Source organism: Medicago sativa, chromosome 3 (genome assembly GCF_051527215.1).
Source record: "Medicago sativa cultivar Bolivia chromosome 3, Bolivia_mono, whole genome shotgun sequence".
Taxonomy (NCBI): Eukaryota; Viridiplantae; Streptophyta; class Magnoliopsida; order Fabales; family Fabaceae; genus Medicago; species Medicago sativa.
The window spans coordinates 63,587,055-63,605,655 of NC_140751.1; the positions used below are offsets into that span (position 1 = coordinate 63,587,055).

Sequence of the window (18,601 nt, forward strand, 5' to 3'; positions counted from 1 at the left end):
TAAATAGTTGAGGGTATATAAGAAAACATAGCATTTAATGTTTCATTGATATTTTAAAGCTATTTATAGTTTGAGACAATTTTTTCTCTCTACAATGATATATAATTTGAGACAGAGTAGATAAGATATTCACAAAAAAGAAAGAAAAGATTGAATCCTAATTCTGTCACCCAATAATATATTAAGGCATAAGAATTCATGTCCTGTCCTCGTGAGCTTAGCTTAGTTGGTATAGACAATGCATAATATATGCAAGGTTCGGGGACAAAAAAAAATGAATTCATGTCCTTGTGAGTTTAGCTCAGTTGGTATGGACAATGCATAAAATATGCAAGGTCCGGGGTTCGAACCTGACCACCAAAAAAAGACATAAGAATTTATTTAATTTGCCAACTCATAATGTTACTAATCTTGTGCTTGATAGGGCCAAAACGAGTGTTTGCTCTATTTAACCACCCAAGATTGGTTTTATTGTAGTAATTAGAATGGTGGTCAAAATGTTAGCTAGACTTATATATATGCAAACAAACAGGTATTAAAATTGTCCCATAAATAAGAGTCCTAGTATCATAGTACTCATACAAACAACCAATCTCTTTATCATTCTCTGGCATCACTTGTATAATCAATTTAGTGAGACCAGGTGAAAAATGATGAAAATGTACATTTTATGGCTCTTCTTTATTCAAATTTTGTTGCATGTTTCAATATCAAACAGTGGAAAAGTTCCAGCTATAATTGTTTTTGGAGACTCTTCTGTTGATTCAGGTAACAATAATTTCATTCCAACATTAGCTAGGAGCAATTTTCCACCATATGGTAAAGATTTTCCAAATGGGGATGCTACTGGTAGATTCTCAAATGGTAGAATTGCTACTGATTTCATCTCTGAGGCATTTGGAATTAAGCCAATTGTTCCTGCTTATTTGGATCCTACTTATGATATATCAGATTTTGCTACTGGTGTTTGTTTTGCTTCTGCTGGTACTGGATTTGATAATGCTACTGCAAATGTTGCTGTAAGTCTTTAGTTACATTTTTTTTTCTTTGGTATTTAATCAAAATTTCTCATGAGTTATTGTTTTAATTAGTTATTCAAATTGTAAAGATTATTAGACCATTTGGTTGCTAAAATTGACAAAATTGAAAAAGGATTCATGAAATTGAAAATTCTTGATCACACATAGTTTATTTGAAACGGTCAATTAGTTTCTGAAATTGTTTGGGATGGATTAATGTTATTTAGAATTTTTTTTAATTTTAATTTTAAATATGATTGCAAAAATGTCATTAACTTTATAGAGTAAATCTACTTCAAGAACTCAATCTGTGCCTTTCAAGAAAAGAAAAGAAAAGGAACTCAATCGGTGATTTATATTTTATATACTCATGTGTTGTCCAACTTACATTCAATTATTTGAGGGTAAAATGTGTGCATTAATGACCATTTCCAATCATTTTAATACTTTAGCTAAATTATTGTATTAAAATTATTAAAGATCTCATATTATAGTTTTGTAGATTAAAAGTAGGTGTCAGTAGATATTTTTTTAATACATGGTGTTAATAGATGATTAAAGATGAAATTTTATGTTTTTTTTTTTGAGAGAATGAAATTTTATGTTTTTGGAGTTTATAAAATCATATTTGATTCATGTTTTATTAAAAAGAAATTAATACTTTTGTGACAGAATTTCTTATAATATTTAAAATATGCATGCAAAAATTCTTTCAAAAATCTGAATGGTGTACATAAGATGACTTAAAAGTTAAAAGCATGGACAAAATATGACAAAAAATATTTAAAGGTCATTGCTTGAAGAAATATTTTAGAGTGACTAAAACGAAATTCGATATATTTATAGCAATAAAAAAGGTATTTAATCTTTCATTATAGAAAAATGCTTCTTAACGCGACAAGTTTTATCCCGACGTTATCCCGACCGCTTTTCTATTGGCTACCCACCTATGTATTGTGGCCATGGCCCACTGATAATAAATGGAGACTGTTTTTTATTTTTTTTGTTATAACTAAATTTTCCTCGTGAAAGCTCGGGACAATTTTTTTTTTCGGGAGATATAGCACTTCTGTTCATTATATTTGTTCACTTGGTTAAGGTCAAATTAATTGTAATTCAATCCATATGAAATTAGACTCAATCATATTTTCATGCAAGAAATTAAGTTTTTCTACTGCCAAATGATATTAGTACCTCCTAAAAAAAATGATATTAGTACCTATTTGAGTTCAATTTTTATTGTGTTTTTCCAGGATGTGATACCTTTATGGAAAGAAGTTGAATTCTACAAGGACTACCAAAAGAAATTGAAAGCATCTTTTGGTGATGAGAAGGCTAAAGAAATAATAAGGGAGTCTTTATATTTGGTTAGCATAGGAACAAATGATTTTCTTGAGAACTATTACACACAGCTTGAAAGAAGGATGGAATATAAAACTGTTCAAGAATATGAGGATTTTTTAATTGTTCTTGCTGAAAATTTCCTTAGAGAAATTTATGACCTAGGAGCAAGGAAAATTTCTCTGACAGGATTGCCTCCCATGGGGTGTCTGCCACTTGAAAGGGCCATAAATATTATGGGTCTACATAGTTGTGTGGAGTATTACAATGATGTAGCTTTGGAGTTCAATGCAAAATTGGGATGCTTAGTATCAAAGTTGAATAAGGACCTCCATGGATTTCAATTGGTAGATGCAAATGCCTATGATTTGATACTACAAATTGTTGCACAACCTTCTCAATTTGGTAAGTTTGTTTTTGTTTTTCTATCTTACTCCATGATGTTTGATGCTTATAATATTTTATATGTATGATGGGAATGATTTCTCTAATTTTTCTTTTAATTTCTTTCATTATTACTCTATAATTTTAAAACAAACATAAAGTGTAACATTTAAGTGACTATAATGGTGCGTTTAATTCACAAAATAGTAAGAACAAAACATAACAGTACATGACATTACAAGACAAGATAAGCCAAAACTATACTTGAAGATAAATCAATAATATTTTTTATGTTGAAAAATAAAAGGATATTCTAGTATTTTTGTTAGTATATACTCTGGACAAGAAATTGTTTCATGATTTATTGAGGGTGAAAAAAAAATCATGTTTTTATCAATGCCTTGTTATTTGTTTTGTCTAATCTCATAATCATTGTCTAGTCTCATGATCAGTTTCTAAATCAATCAAAATAAATAAAGTTATCCAGTAGAATCTCTTATTTTTCAGCAAATAAAACAGATCTTAAGTATATTGTATCCATCTCATATCACTTTAAAGCTTTACATAACGAAGAGGAGAAAAGAGAGAACATAAACAAATCTGTTTAAAAAAATAAGAAATAATTGCTTCTTAAAAAGATTTTTGTGATATTGCTATTTTTATTAGTCTACTTATTACAAGTGCTAGCTAACTAACACGTTTTTCATCGTAGTTCATCTGATCTTATTTATAAGAGATATTTGGATCAACAAAATTTGATATATCTTATATAAATTTGGCTAAAATATGGTTTTAGTCCCTGCAAATATGCCTCGTTTTGGTTGTAGTCCCTGTCAATTTTTTTTTTGTAGTTTTTGGTCCTTGCAAAATATTTTGTTTTTGAAAATAGTCCTTGACCCCACTTTTGTGATGATTTGCATACGTGGCACATTATAACTGGACCAATTTTGTAGTTTTTGGTCCCTGCAAAATATTTTGTTTTTAAAAAAGGTCCCCAAATTTTTTTGTTTTTGAAAATAGTCCCTTCAGTGACTATTTTCAAAAACAAAAAATTTTGCAGGGACCAAAAACAATAATTTTTTTTACAGAGACTAAAACCAAAACGAGACATATTTGCAGGGGCTAAAACCATATTTTAGCCTATAAATTTTAAATCAAATATACAATCTGATCATTATTATAAACCGAAAAATATTTTTAGATTCATTAAACAACTAATTTATCTATTCTATAATATAAACTAAATACATCATTTATTAAATAAATCTAAAAATAGTTTTTTTTTATAATAGTGACCCAAATGTGTTCATCAACTTTTATTGACTCAAATATTTTTTTACAAATAAAACCCAAGGAAAAAATTCAGTATATTGAAATACATATATTTTTTTTATTAAATATATGTGGACCTATACTCTCAAAAAAAATTAACAGCACACTATATTCATTGAGCCACCTGGCTAATAGAACCTGCATGGCAGAGAAAGTGGGGTGGTACATTTATACAAGTATATTTACTCCCAATATTTAAATGGCCACAACATGTACCAAAAAAAAGAGGTCCACAATTTCTTTTTTGACAGAGGAGGTCCACCACAACTTGTACCATAGCTGCATAGCACAACAAATACAATTCTCATTATTTCCTTACTAATAATTCATCTCATTTCATATTTATCTACTTGCTTTAAAAAACAAAATCTTTTTGGATTAATTATGGGTCATGGTGATCAAGACACAGTGACCACTAGTGACCTATTAATTGCAAACCTAACTATCAATTCTAAACCATTAAGTCCACTTTAAGTCATACAACTAACACTCCAACTCCTTTCCAACCATGTGCATAAACTCTCCCAAATTCACTTGTGTACCACTAATTCAATGTTTCCTTAATCTTACTTAATATAAATCTAAGGTAGTCTGATAGGAGGAAATCCCTAACCCTAATGACAACCCTAATACCTTATTTCCCTCCTAAATCATGACATAAATGCAGCTAACTACTCTGACCCACCAACTAATTTCACACGTTTTTCTGAGCCTTGAGCCACTCAATACGCGCTGCTCAATGCATAGAAGAAAATAATTTGAAGACTTTTGAGGATATGGCTTGCCACACTCAAGATCATCTAAAACATCTTTTTTTTTTTCCTGATCGCTCCATTTCTTCTTTCTTGACAGAACTCCTCCATTCTTCTTCTTCTTATTTTCTAAAAGGATATTTTTGCATATTTCCAACCGTCCACTCTGATTTCTCTCCATAACTCCAACCCCGTACTCACATCAGACGAAGACAGAGAAGATCTTTACAGTGGTGGCTTTTCATAATCAACTCAAATAAAAAAATTATCCGTCAACAGGTATCTTACTTCTTACTTAATATAAATCTAAGGTAGTCTGATAGGAGGAAATCCCTAACCCTAATGACAACCCTAATACCTTATTTCCCTCCTAAATCATGACATAAATGCAGCTAACTACTCTGACCCACCAACTAATTTCACACGTTTTTCTGAGCCTTGAGCCACTCAATACGCGCTGCTCAATGCATAGAAGAAAATAATTTGAAGACTTTTGAGGATATGGCTTGCCACACTCAAGATCATCTAAAACATCTTTTTTTTTTTCCTGATCGCTCCATTTCTTCTTTCTTGACAGAACTCCTCCATTCTTCTTCTTCTTATTTTCTAAAAGGATATTTTTGCATATTTCCAACCGTCCACTCTGATTTCTCTCCATAACTCCAACCCCGTACTCACATCAGACGAAGACAGAGAAGATCTTTACAGTGGTGGCTTTTCATAATCAACTCAAATAAAAAAATTATCCGTCAACAGGTATTAAATTTGTTCTTTCTCAATTTCATATTCGATTTGTTCTTTCTAATTTCGATTTCGATTAAAAATTTCACTCACTATTCCATTGTTGGTTATACTATCTCCATTCGATTTTGACTGATGATTTCTCTGACGATTTCGATTTTTGTTTCGTTTATACTTTATGGTTTGGACAGCATCTCACATGGTGTTGAAAACGGTTGGAAGATCAACGCTTGAAGTTACAATTGTGAGTTTTTGGTTCATTTTGTAGAATTATATTATTATTATTATTGTTGTTGTTGTTGTCGTTGTTCCATTGTTTGTTGATTGCAAAGGCTTCAAGCCATTTTTTTACGATTTAGCTGCAGACCAAATGTTATGAGGTTATGAAACAGTGGAGAATTTAGTTATTAAAATGATTAATAAAGAATAGTCAGTTGATACGTAAGAATCTTGATATTTACTTTTCAAATGAAGTAATTTCCATTTGTATCTCCAAAGACAATCAGTGTATTGAGCGAATGATGTTTGAAGCTCATACGCCACTACTCATTGTTCTTATTTATATGTCACATTCAAGATGAATTATAAATCATTATTAATTGATGATATCTTGATGTTGAAATAACCATAACCTGAAAATTGAACTTTGGTTGCAAAGGTTTTTTTTTATGGAATAAGGAAGTAAAATAAATATTATGTTACAATACCTTTGATATTTAGTATGATTGCTATCATTTGTTTCTGAATTCAGTTGGTTTAGTTTGTAGTAGCACCTGCATAGAAGATCTTACTATAAGATTTTGGACATAATTACCAAACAGGAAGTTAAACTAATAACACTGTTATACATAAATTTTAGCCTTTTGTATGGATTTCTTTTTTAAGTATTTTCTTTCTCATTTGAATGAAGTTTAGTTACCCTCCCAAAGTTCTATTTATATTCATTGCTGCATTCTTTCCAGTTTCCTCCTCTTTGATCTATTGGGATTTCTATTTCACAAACAAAAGACATTGAAACATATTAGTGCTAGATAGTGATTATAAGGCTGCTGAAAATTGCAGAATTTTTCTGCCTAATGCAGAATTTTTGGTGCATGTGGGCTTGGTGTAGGGAGTGGACAAATGTTGGTGCAGGAGGAGACATATTTGTATGTTGATATTAATTTCTATCCCAAAGGCTATTTAGCCTTGGAAGCATTTGGTGATTTATTTTCTGCATAATTTTCCCTGCATAATATATGTCCATTATTGTGGATATTGGTTGTTCCAGAGAATGGTTATTGCTGCTTTCAGCTTATGATCATGTAGAAGTGGTTGGTGTTATATTCTTCACATAATTCTCTGCATAATTGACGACGTCATGCAGATATTTCTAAAGATTGCTACCTTCATGGAATTGACTTATTTGTTTCTTTGTTTTTGGTCTCTCATCTTTAAGTGATGCATGGAATGATTTGAGATCAAATTGGTAGTGTTGCTGATTTGTTTGTAGTTATGAGATTTGTAAGTGGTGCCCTATGTACATCTATTACATTGGTGATTTTATCATGATTTTGGTGTAATTTGATTTGATGTTGTTAATCCATCTTATATTTCTAAACTCTATTTTTCATCTTTCATATATACAATGAGGTTAAGTAATTTAATTTTCATCTTAACTTTCATATCACTTTGATATATGTTTGTTTGAGTGAATTTATGTAGTGATGTACTATTTCAATTTACGAAGTTTGGTCTATAAATTATAATTATACTTTTAATATGATAATAATGAATTCAATATTGGTTGTAAAATAAAATGATATTATGGTATAACAAACCCGCGCGATAGCGCGGGTCGAGAGTCTAGTATTATTAAGTAATGGGATTTGTCTGTTCTAGTATTATGGTACCACTTGTGCCGTAAAATGGCATCGCTTGTTATCAAAATTCACATATTTTTAAAAAAAAATCAAACTAGACTATTGAAATTACTATTAAAGATAATGGAATCTAAAACATTGATGGGAGCATATTTTAAGGCGCAAGTCAATACCACCACATCAACTTAAATAGGTTCAAAATTCGTACACATTAAATGCTGAGAAGCGGAAAATTGTGGATTTGAATCTGCTCAACTTATTGATTGTTATTAAATGTCTCCCATATTGTTGGTTATTAGCTCATTTTTTAAGCTTCTATTTTTATTTTTAAAAATTAAAGAAGAGAAATGTAAGTTTCTTAATTTTTGCAAATATAAGTATGAGCATTCTTTTTTGACTAAATTGGTATTAACTTTCTATCATTAAAATCTATCAGGTTTTGAAGATGCAAGAGTGGGGTGCTGTGGAACAGGTAGATTTGAGATGGGTTTCTTTTGTGATCCAAAAAGTCCATTTACATGCAAAGATGCAAATAAATATGTATTTTGGGATGCTTTTCACCCCTCAGAAAGAACAAGTCAGCTAGTAGCAAATTATTTGATACAAAAACATATTGGGAAGTTTCTATGATTCAATATATACAGGAGCAACAGGTCCTTTCAATTCTATAAAACACTTTTTCAAATGTAATTATGTAATCACGCATGCATAAATATTTTTGGAGAGAATAATTATCTCTGTACATTTAATTTTAATTAAATATGTAATATTATTTTTAAATTTAGTTTGTATTAGAGACAGAGTCAAGAACTTATGAAATAGGTGGCCAAAAAATGTAATAGTAAATATGAAATAAAAAATTATAATACTTAAAAACATTCAATGAAAATAAAATTATAATACTTATGCGATTTTTTATGGCAACAGAGACTTAACATTGTAATGTGCTGAGTGGTTCTCTTTTGCACACCTTATGCGGGATGAACCACTTTAGATGATTTAATATATTTCATTTTGGCCTGTTAAAAAAATGTTAAAAAAATGGTTGAATATGTGATATTGTTTGTCTAAGTTGTGCACATTGTTCCTTCATAGTATCATAAAATCCGTCAATAATTTAAAATGTATCAATCTTTTCAAACCTCTCAATATAAGTAAGTACACAAAAAATTTCGTAGAAAATTATCTTCGGTCTTGTTTGTCTACTGTTTTTCACAATCATCATATATAGGAGAAAATGATCTTTAACTTGTAGCATTTTTTTTTATCAAGTAGTTTAGTGACTAGAGCTTACACATTTTAAATGTGGAGAAATGTGATGTCTAGGTTCGAACCTCAACGCTTGCATATAATATGCAATGTTTCTAGCAACTGAGCTATTGAATAGCAAGAGACGATATCAACAAATTAAACGATAAATCAAAGTATAAATGAAATATATTTCTTTGTTTTCACCAATCCTTGACACTTTCAGTTTTTTTATGAATTTGTTATTTTAATTTGGATCGGTTTAAATATGGAAACCATACTCAAACCCACATGATTTCACATGTTAAAATGACTCGGATGTTCAGAAAACCCCGCCCAAATGGAAAAAAATAAAAAGTAACTTAACGAATTTGTTGGATTGATCGATCCGTCATCAGGCAAATCATGTCCAGTCCATCAAGAGCTTTTATTCCTTTATTTTTTGTTAGAAACATGGTCATTTTGCATGTTTCAAAATGTTCTTTCTCTTGCTTTTTGTATTTGTATAATTTTAGATTAATATTGCTATCTCAAAAGGTATTAAAATCAATTAAAAGTTTGTTTAAATTGACTTATTTGACTTTATTTACTAACATAAACACTTGTGAGCCTTGTTTTTTTTTTTTGAAAGGGGCTACTATATTAGTGGACATATCTTCTGTCTAAACTCTATTAGCCACATAATTCTGCTCTTCTCCCAACACATTTTGCTCACGCTCAACTGAAATACCGAAAATACCTCTGTGTTAGTTAAGCAACATAAATGTTAATATCTGTGCAACTTAAGTCACGCTGCGTGAGTTAAGTCATGCAGAGTTCTTTTATTTGCTTTATTTATTTATTCACTTTATTCGAATTTATTTATTTACTTTATTCGAATTTATTTATTCAATACGCAATCATAAAATAAATGCAAAAATTAACAAAAATAATAGAAATAAAATATCATTTTATTAATATAATTCTTATTACATTTACAATGGGGTAAAACTAAATCTGCGAAAGAAAAAAAAAACCACCAGAAAACCTACCTACCTGGGGTAAAACTAAAAAAAAAACCACCAGAAAACCTAGCTTCATGTGGTAAAACTAAAAAAAAAAAAAAAAACCACCAGAAAACCTAGCTTCTTGTGGTAAAACTAAAAGAAATCCACAAGAAAACCAGCCTTCCTGGGGTAAAACTAAATCCGCTTCTTTTTACCCCAAGAAGGCTGCTCACCAATCATCTTTTTACCCCAAGATTGACCTCTTTTTACACCAAACCCCAAAAATAATAGATATAAAAGAAGGAAAAGAATGAGATTCATAGGGAGAAGAAGGAGATACATATGGGGAGAGAGTGAGGAGGAGAGTGAGAATGTGAGATGGTGTGAGGGAATGGGGAAGTTTGGAGGGGTATTTATAGATGTGAATGGTAACATAGATTATAATTATCATAAATGTAGTCAAAAAAACGTGTAAAAGTTGTAAAACAAACGTGTAGATTGAAGACTGAAAAGCTGACCAAAGTCCAAAAAACGTGTGTTCTTGAGCTCTGACCAACCGGCCAACCTGCGTGAGTTAACTCGCGCACAGGCCAGTGGTGCGTGACTTAAGTCACACAGAGCTATAAGTTGTATGAGTTAAGTCACGCTGCGTGACTTAACTCACGCAGGGGTATATCAGGAAATTCAGTTGGGCATGAGTGTTTTGTGTTGAGAGAAGAGCAGAATTCTCAGCCTCAACTAAAACGTGGTGGATCAATTCATGGGCTAGTCTATTACCAAGTCTACTCGTAAAATTGAAAGATAGATCCTTAAAACTACTTAGTTTGCTTCTAATTCCAGACACTATATTCTTTATGTATGTCGTAGGAAGATCTATAGTGCCCTTCATGATTTTGATTAGATTCTCACTATCGCTTTCAATCTCCACTCACTGAAGAGGTCAAGGAGTAAACGATAAACTGAATGCTTCATATTCAAAAAAGGGTTTTAGACCGTTGCATGTTTAAAGAGAAGTTAGGTCTAAAGAAGTTTGGGAACATGAGTGAATTGCCATCCAATGGCCTTGATTACTCCTCGAAACTGCAATTGTACTCAAGTTGATCTATGTGTGTCGTCTTCCCCCTAAACGCGTGGTACACATGTCGCCAGTCAATGCAAAAAGTGTCCCCTCAACTGAACACACATTTAATGCGCCAACTAATCCCACAAAAAACGCTATATCTTCAGGCATGTACAGATGCACTGCCTTCAATAGCCTCCTAGACATACTTTTGGATCGACCTCAAATACTTCTTAGCCTAAAAACTTCTTACAACGTAAAGATAGTAAGGACTTCCGGACTGAGTCACAACTTATTTGGATGGCCCAACTCAACAAGGCCCATTAACCAAACAATGCATGGAAATTGCTCTTCTCCCTTTTGTTTTTGCTCATTCACATACCTACGTGAGTTAACTCACGTTGGGCATAATTAAGAAAATGAGCAATTTTGAAAGGGAGAAGAGCAATTTTCAAAATGCATGTTGTGCATTAAAGCACAAAAGCTCTCCTGTGCGCATCGCCACATAAGAGCGCACCTTACCTGTTTTTAGTTGTTGGATTAATCTCTAGCAACCTCCCTCTTTTTTCATATTTTAGAGATGTATGGTTGCACGATGTTTCTTGATAAAGATGTATCTTAAATTGTGAGTTTTAAAATAGGTTTACCAAATTATCTTTATTAACCATTGATTTGTTTTTCAAGAGTAATGTATATATTATTAATTAGAGGGTACAATTAAAAAAAGAAAAAGTTAACATTGTACTAAAAACTGAACCCTGGATTACTAAGACCCCCTTCCTTTGCGAATTGTAAGGTTAACGCAAAAAAATGACACTTATTTTGAAATAGATGGAGTATTTTTTTTTTTTTGTGGTGGCCGAGGTTTGAATCCCGGACCTTACGTATATTATGCATTGTTCCTAGCAACTGAGCTAAGTTCACGAGGACAAAAATAGATAGAGTATAAAGTTATGGATAATTTAATGAATTGAAAAGTTTTTAAAACTTAAGAGGGGGGTGTAACATGGAATTATAGTGGTGAAAGTAGCAATCATCAGAAACAAACTCAGCATCTCTCTCCCTGAAATATAATAAAACAAACCGCATCGTTCTCCCTGAACACTGAACTCAACTCCATTGAGAACGCCGCCGGAGTTTCTCGTCAGCCACCAAGAACAGCGTAAAACTTCGTCCAGGTTTTCCTCTTTTCCTTCCCTTCTCCTGTAGCGCTAATTGCGCCGCGATAGTCGGATGATAGTAGATCCCCACTCCGCACCTTGATTCCGTTATTGCGCGCTTAGTTTTTGGGGCTTAAAATTGATTTTGGTATGCTTAAGAATTCTTGATTATAATAGATTTTACATCTAAAATTGATTCTAAACATACACTAATGCATTTTGTGTTTGGTATTCCGGTAGTTTGTCAGAATCACGGTGAGTCATTGTGATCACAATGAACTTGAAGATATGATTTGTAGCTGTTGCCTAAAAAAATGTGATTTTTACGCTTCAAATTTATTGTTTAGCTTGCTTTTATGCTATGAAGCACGGACATGACACGACACTGACACGCCGACACAGCCAATAATTTGAAAAAATCACATAATTCAGTGTAATTACAAGTGTCGGTGTCGTGTTGGTGTTGGACAAGACACGTGTCCGACACCGGGACACGCCTAATCCGAGGAGTGTTCGTGCTTCATAGCTTTTACGTGAACGTATCCAAACATAGATTATGATAACTTAAACTCACTTTTAAGGTGTGTTTAATTAGTTGGGATGTAAATATGAGGAGTAAAGACGATGATTGAAAACATTTGTGTGCTGCCACGGGCAAAAGAATAAACATAACGAAATGCTAATGGAAATGTTGTGAATGAATTTTAATTTTTGTAAAAAGAAAAGAAAGAAATGAAATCAACATCATAATGGACCCAATGGATTACATTCTAGTTTATAGATATGTTTGAGTTGAAGTAATCCGTTTTTGTATGACTGCTGAAAATTTTGATTTTTGTGAATAGCTACACTGAAAATAATGAATTTTGCTGTTTTCTTCTTGTTCTATTGATAAAGAGAAGAGTGAAGGGGAATAATTTTAAAGCCTTATGAGATCACTAGGTAAAAGTCTATCGTTGGTTAATAATAAGGATATAGTTGAAACGATTTTCGTTGGTTGATTGTGAAATATATGCTTTATTTTGTTTTTCAGATGACAGACCATGTAATTAGCATAATAAAATTTGACTGAGGAACAAACAATTGTCTAGCTCTTTCTTAATCCATATAGTATCTAAATAATGTTCCTTGAACAACTTATTACAAACAATTCCTTGAAAAATTCTAATGTAGTGTAGTTACCACAGATAAAGATATAATCGACCTTCCTCTTTTTGGTTGGAACTGTTTTTCTAGAACAATCTATGCACCGATCTTTGCTTCTGTTGTAGAGAATTGAGTTTATTGTGTTGTTTTAATTGTTCTCAGAAAAGGAACAGAAGCTGTAATCGTCTCCATTTCACAAGATATGAACTCAGTTGTAAGACGTTTATCTAGCTTATTCAGACAGTCGGGTTGCGCAACTCAACCTTTTAATGCTCAGCATCATCAACTGCAGCAGCTTCAGCCATGCAGAGGCATACGAGTGCAAGTCTATAATGGAAACCTGGAAGGAGCATTGACATTGATGCAGCGTAAGATGACATCAAGTGGGATTGAGAGGATGATTAAGAAGGAACAGAGATTCCATATCAAAAACTCTGAGAAGCGTGTTTTAGCCCGAAAGAGCTTGGAGCGTAGGCTTCGATCAGAGGATCTTGCTAGGAAACTCAAATCCATTATGATCAAGAAAATCAGGTAATTAATTCCTATTTCAAAGACTGAATTATATTTTTTAGAGCATAGAATAGTAGGCACCTTGATAAGAAACATTTAAGCTATTATCATCAACGAATCAGGTAATCAGAGCCTATACAAAATACCAATTTTTATCCCTCATTGTAGCAAACTATGCAACCAGTGATTCTTTAAAATATATTATGTTACTCAAATTCCCAAGAATACCCTGCAGTTGTGGGAATTTTTTCAATGACAATATTACTTTATTTCATACGGCACACAAAATTCCCTCACAATTAACTCAGGACAATAGATAGAATTCCATGTGAATCCAGTGTCTTTTTCCCAATACATCAGTTATTTGGCATATAATATCTTGGTGTTTTAGGAATTTCTGAGAAACAATATAGGATTAACAGCAAAAACAATCAATTACGAAAAAAACATCAAGCCTTGTCACCTTGACCATATTGGGTTGACCTATAGTTTTTATAGGTATCCCTTTACATCTAACTATTGAACTATCTTCTATCTTGTCAATTTTTAGCAGTACCCCTATGGCAATGGGTGTTGTCCGAACATATACCATCTAATATGAGGTTATATTGTTTTCTTACAATTGGAGCTACGGTGAATTTCTCTTGAATAATAATATTTCCAGTCTTGTTGGATCATTCATCTTAACAAAAGTTTGGATCAAGATAACAAAAATGCAATCTGTGAGCGTAGTGATATGTGAGTTTTCAGCTGAAGTGAAACAATTTTGTCTAAGATGTTAACTTAGCTGCACTATCGGATAATAGTGAAACTAGAACTTTTAGTTGAAGTAAAAAACTTTTGCTTCAAACATTTGTTTACCTGAAGACTCTGACTCAGAAGATATACATTTTTTGTATATGTTGATATGTTCGTTAATTAATTTTTAGTTTTGAAGTAACCATACACTATGTGAAACCTTGTTAGTTATGCATGGAGTCGAATCTTCTTGCAAACTATTGAAATATCTATGTTTTTAATTGAAATGAGTACATGGCATTTAGTTATTTCAAAAGAATTGAAGGGAAAATCATTCAATTTCTAGCTATCTGGACAAATTATTTTCCAACCACATTTTTTCTTGTTTCCATTTTTGTGGAGGCTTGGCAGATTTCCATTAATTACGATAAACTTCATATTGGATTGAATGGGTATTTTGTCATGACTGCCTTTGTAATATTTTTACCTTCATTTCCTTTTGCCCTAACTATTTTTTTGTTTCTCTTTTAATCCGTACTGACATAGTCTCTATTTTATTCTATTGAAATATGACAGGGGTCTTTGAGAATACTGCACTGCTATTGAGAAAAAAAGGGTTGGTGTAAGTTGCAGGCTATGCAGTAATTTTGTAGGTGACAACCGCAGTTGAAGCATACTCTTTCAAATTGTTTACAGGGTAATATGTACTTTGGTAGATATGATTTTATGTGTAAGATGCATCTTTGCAATCTATTCAACTAGTAAGACAAATAAAGTAGGTGTTTCATGTTGAATTCCCCAAGTTATGATGTTACTCACCTTTATAACTATGCTATGGTTTGAATATGAAATATATGTGATACCACATATCCATGATATAGCATATCGTTGATACCGTGCATCCTCGATATTGCATGTCTTTGATACCATGTATCCATGATATCACGTATATGACTCGGGAGATGTGATAATTTTTCTACCCTGTCCTTATTATCAATAACACTTGATTACAAATTATTTAAGAATAATGTTGTATTATTCAATATGATCTGATGATCAAGTCATACTTATGTTCTATAGAACAAACAAACTATTGTGAAGACTTTATTATGCTATATAATGAATAACATGACAAACAGTGTCTTATAAAAGTATAAATCAATGTCACAATACAAAAGCAAATCCAACCAACTTAGATTGACTATCAAGGGGCTTACTCCAATGGAACTTTCATAAAAGCTCGCCCCTTACCTGTGTCTATTTAGGTGTTTATCAATTTAATTACTTTTTTATGCTATTTAGTTTAACCTGACGGACCTGTGATTCCTGGGTTGATGGCGTTCAATGGCCGTTGAGTAGGAAACTTTTCTTCTCCGTCATTCTAACCTTCTTCTCCAGGAGAATGAGGGTGGTGTAGCTTCACCTTCTCTAATACTTGAGTCAGTGAGTGCGAGACAATAGGAGTATTTTGTGAATAGTGAACATACTTGACCCTAGGTTTAAAGAGCCAATATTTAGATTCGAAGATTAGGGTTTAGGCCCTAGTACCTTTGCATGGACAACTGTGAAGGCTTACACTTTGGTAGATTTGTGCCATGGACCATGTTGGTTGTTCACCTTTAGTCTGTGTGCTCATGTGCCATGGATAATGTTGGTTGTTCACCTTTGGTCTGCATTCTTTGGTGGCAAGGACAATGTTGGTTGGTGTATCGAAACCAATCTTGATTAGATGAGGCGACAAACACTCCTAAGTCGAAGTAGGTGTGATCTCATTCAAATATGTTGGGTGCAAATACTAGGAGCTCTTTTTGGAAATCAAGGCTATATGTCTTGAGGTGTGAACCCAATGGGATGTCTAGGATTAGTAATATGAAGTTGTATGTTTATATAATTTGGGGCTGGGGGGAGGAGTAGCTCATGAACAAATTCTGTCATCACTGTGGAAACAGTCTATATAGGTAAGACTATAACTTTGTGTATGTATGAAATATGCCTCATGATTTCTCAAGTTTATGAGAAACTGTTTTTTGCAGAAGCTGCACGTGAGTGCTAGATGGGAGTGATGTATTTCACGTTAGGAAATTGAGTTGAAGATGATTGTGTCCTTGATTTTCTTTAGAAGCATGTTTATGAGGTCATTTTGCATATACTTTGATGTATTGATATCATACACTTGATAAATCTTGAAGGGAAATATATGCTCTATTGTTTGTGGGAGCCATAGGTTCAGGAGTGATGTGTGTGCAGCCAATTGTTGTATGGGTGTTTGCATGACATGGATATGGATACAAAATAGTCTGGTTAAAATGTGGTGATATTTCTTGGGTTGTAAAATAAAATTTGCAGAATGCTCTGCTATTTTTTTATGTTTAATTTCTGGTAAGAGTGCAGGACAGGGTACCTAATTATTTTTTTGACTAAGAGAGTGTACCTATTTTTTCTTTTTGACCAAGAGAATATACCTAATTGAACAAGCAAAAATTAAGTAACGTGGTGGAAATGTGCTTATTGATTGGAGTTAATTTTGCATCAAATTTCTGGGATCCAGAGCAGGTGTGTTTTAAGTAAACATTGGGTAGCATTCGATTAGTTTGTATTTGTTTGTCTCATTGTCTTGTATACGAATAATCTGTGTATTGTGGGTGGTGTATGGCTCATCTTGTGCTTGGATCTATCTTTTTTTGACAGTATTTAAATAAAATCTTTTGTATTATGATGAATGTATGAGATACTCGAAGCCAACCAACACATATTGAGGCTGAAGACAACTTCTAAAATGAGATATTTTTCAAGTTAACAGTACTTATTTTAGTAAAATTATTATATTCTTTTTAATAATTCAGCATTGAGTTTTAAGAATAAGCCAAGTCTATTTAACAAAAGTCATGTGAGGCCTATCATGTTTCCATCCATATTCATCAGTGATTAATATGTTATTATTTTGGTTAGCAATCATTAAGACATCAGATATTCATTAACCTTGTTGAGCTCTATGATACAATTCATCTAAACTAAAGAGAGCAGAGATTCATTCTAGTCTAGTTTCAGAGAAAAAACAAATAAAACAAAACCCAGTTCAGTCCCAAAAAAAATTTCTCAAGTAATTTTTTAGAATAACGTGTTCCTTGGGGGTTATTTTTTTTTTTTCTTTGATGGAGAGAAAAGTTTAGATAAGTTAAATTTTAGGGATCACTTGGTTTAGGACAAACCTCAAGATTCAACAAGTGTATTGCATATTGTTCATTAAAAAGGTTCTCCGTAGTAAGTGTTGAATCTACACTCTTGTGGGTGTTTAAATTCTTGCTAGAGACTAATGTGTCCCTTGATAATTTTAAGGGGTTATTCTAGATTTTTTTAAGTACTAAATTGGATTTGTTATTCTGTCAAAATAAATTGGGTTAGACATTTTTTGAAGACTGATATTTACTCAAAACATATCTGTGTGGTATATATGTATGCGTGTGCTTAGTGCTTTCTCCTTTACGGTGAGTGGACACTCTCGTGGTTGAAGAGTTCAATTTAATCTTGGCCATAGAAAAATTATGAATGGGGAAAGATTTAAAAAAAATATAAAAATGAGAGAAATAAACGTTTAAGGGTGAGAATATAACATGAGAGGAAATGGGTGGAGTTAAAAGAGGGGCAAGTTTGTACATTTAGTTTTTTTTGACAAGAGTGTGTAAGTTTAGTTGATTTTCCAAATTGTGAGCATCAATCAAAATTATTTGAAAATTCTTCATCAAGAGTTTACTTATTTCCCTGACTTTAAATTACTAGAGGCCACTCCCCCTAAAAACCGAAGAGTTAACACAAAATAAATAAATCCTAATGTATCATTCAAAAAGATTTGAATATTAATTTATACCATTGTGGCTATAACATGACATTGACATGTATTCGATAAAACATGATATCACAATAGTTTATCGTCAATAGCCAATGGATGACTCAATTTTGTTAAGCATCGTTAAACTTATGGCGAAGGAAAACCAATATTCAATCCCGACAAAACATATTCTTGGGAGGAGTAAAGAACTTTAAGTTGCAACCTAAACAACAACACATAGATGAATTCTACGATCGATTAAAAAAAAAATTCAAAGTTTGCGACAATACTTTGTGCAACCAACAAGAGTCAAAACCCTAATTTCGACTATTTCCTACCAAAAAAGTGTTTTCCTGCCAAAAATAACTCATAGTAGTTAATCAACTATTTTGATTGATTGACTTTTTTCATTTATTTTTTGGTGAGAATAATGTGAGAGATTAGTTTATTAATTAACTTATTTTACAAGTATACACACTATGTGGTATGGTCTGAC

At 32.2% G+C, this 18,601-nt stretch overlaps 2 protein-coding genes and 1 long non-coding RNA gene across 4 annotated transcripts; all 3 read left to right on the top strand.

The window, feature by feature from the left end:
* Positions 1 to 543: 543 nt before the first annotated feature.
* Positions 544 to 8,325, top strand: LOC146939070 (GDSL esterase/lipase At2g42990-like). Its single transcript, XM_085752868.1, has 3 exons — positions 544 to 1,019; positions 2,273 to 2,765; positions 7,868 to 8,325. Exons 1-3 carry the CDS (start codon positions 651 to 653, stop codon positions 8,059 to 8,061), a joined length of 1,056 nt encoding a protein of 351 aa, XP_085608994.1. The 5' UTR covers positions 544 to 650; the 3' UTR covers positions 8,062 to 8,325.
* On the top strand, positions 4,802 to 7,034 carry LOC146939071 (uncharacterized). 2 transcript variants are annotated; one of them, XR_015031539.1, is made up of 4 exons: positions 4,802 to 5,584; positions 5,761 to 5,813; positions 6,652 to 6,717; positions 6,840 to 7,034. It is a non-coding gene; the product is annotated as an uncharacterized LOC146939071 (long non-coding RNA). The 2 variants fall into 2 exon arrangements; XR_015031540.1 differs by lacking the exon at positions 6,840 to 7,034 and having other exon boundaries at positions 6,632 to 6,783.
* Positions 8,326 to 11,801: 3,476 nt separating the features above from the next.
* On the top strand, positions 11,802 to 13,566 carry LOC146939072 (uncharacterized). Its single transcript, XM_085752869.1, has 2 exons — positions 11,802 to 11,903; positions 13,194 to 13,566. Exon 2 carries the CDS (start codon positions 13,234 to 13,236, stop codon positions 13,564 to 13,566), a length of 333 nt encoding a protein of 110 aa, XP_085608995.1. The 5' UTR covers positions 11,802 to 11,903; positions 13,194 to 13,233.
* Positions 13,567 to 18,601: the final 5,035 nt, after the last annotated feature.

What these genes read in the sequence shown, in the direction of transcription:
- LOC146939072 (XM_085752869.1), top strand. Translation starts at nt 13,234, where the DNA reads ATGAACTCAGTTGTAAGACGTTTATCTAGCTTATTCAGACAGTCGGGT.
- LOC146939070 (XM_085752868.1), top strand. Translation starts at nt 651, where the DNA reads ATGATGAAAATGTACATTTTATGGCTCTTCTTTATTCAAATTTTGTTG. An exon ending in ATGCTACTGCAAATGTTGCT is followed by an intron (nt 1,020 to 2,272) that starts GTAAGTCTTTAG and finishes GTGTTTTTCCAG; the next exon opens with GATGTGATACCTTTATGGAA. An exon ending in TGCACAACCTTCTCAATTTG is followed by an intron (nt 2,766 to 7,867) that starts GTAAGTTTGTTT and finishes AAAATCTATCAG; the next exon opens with GTTTTGAAGATGCAAGAGTG.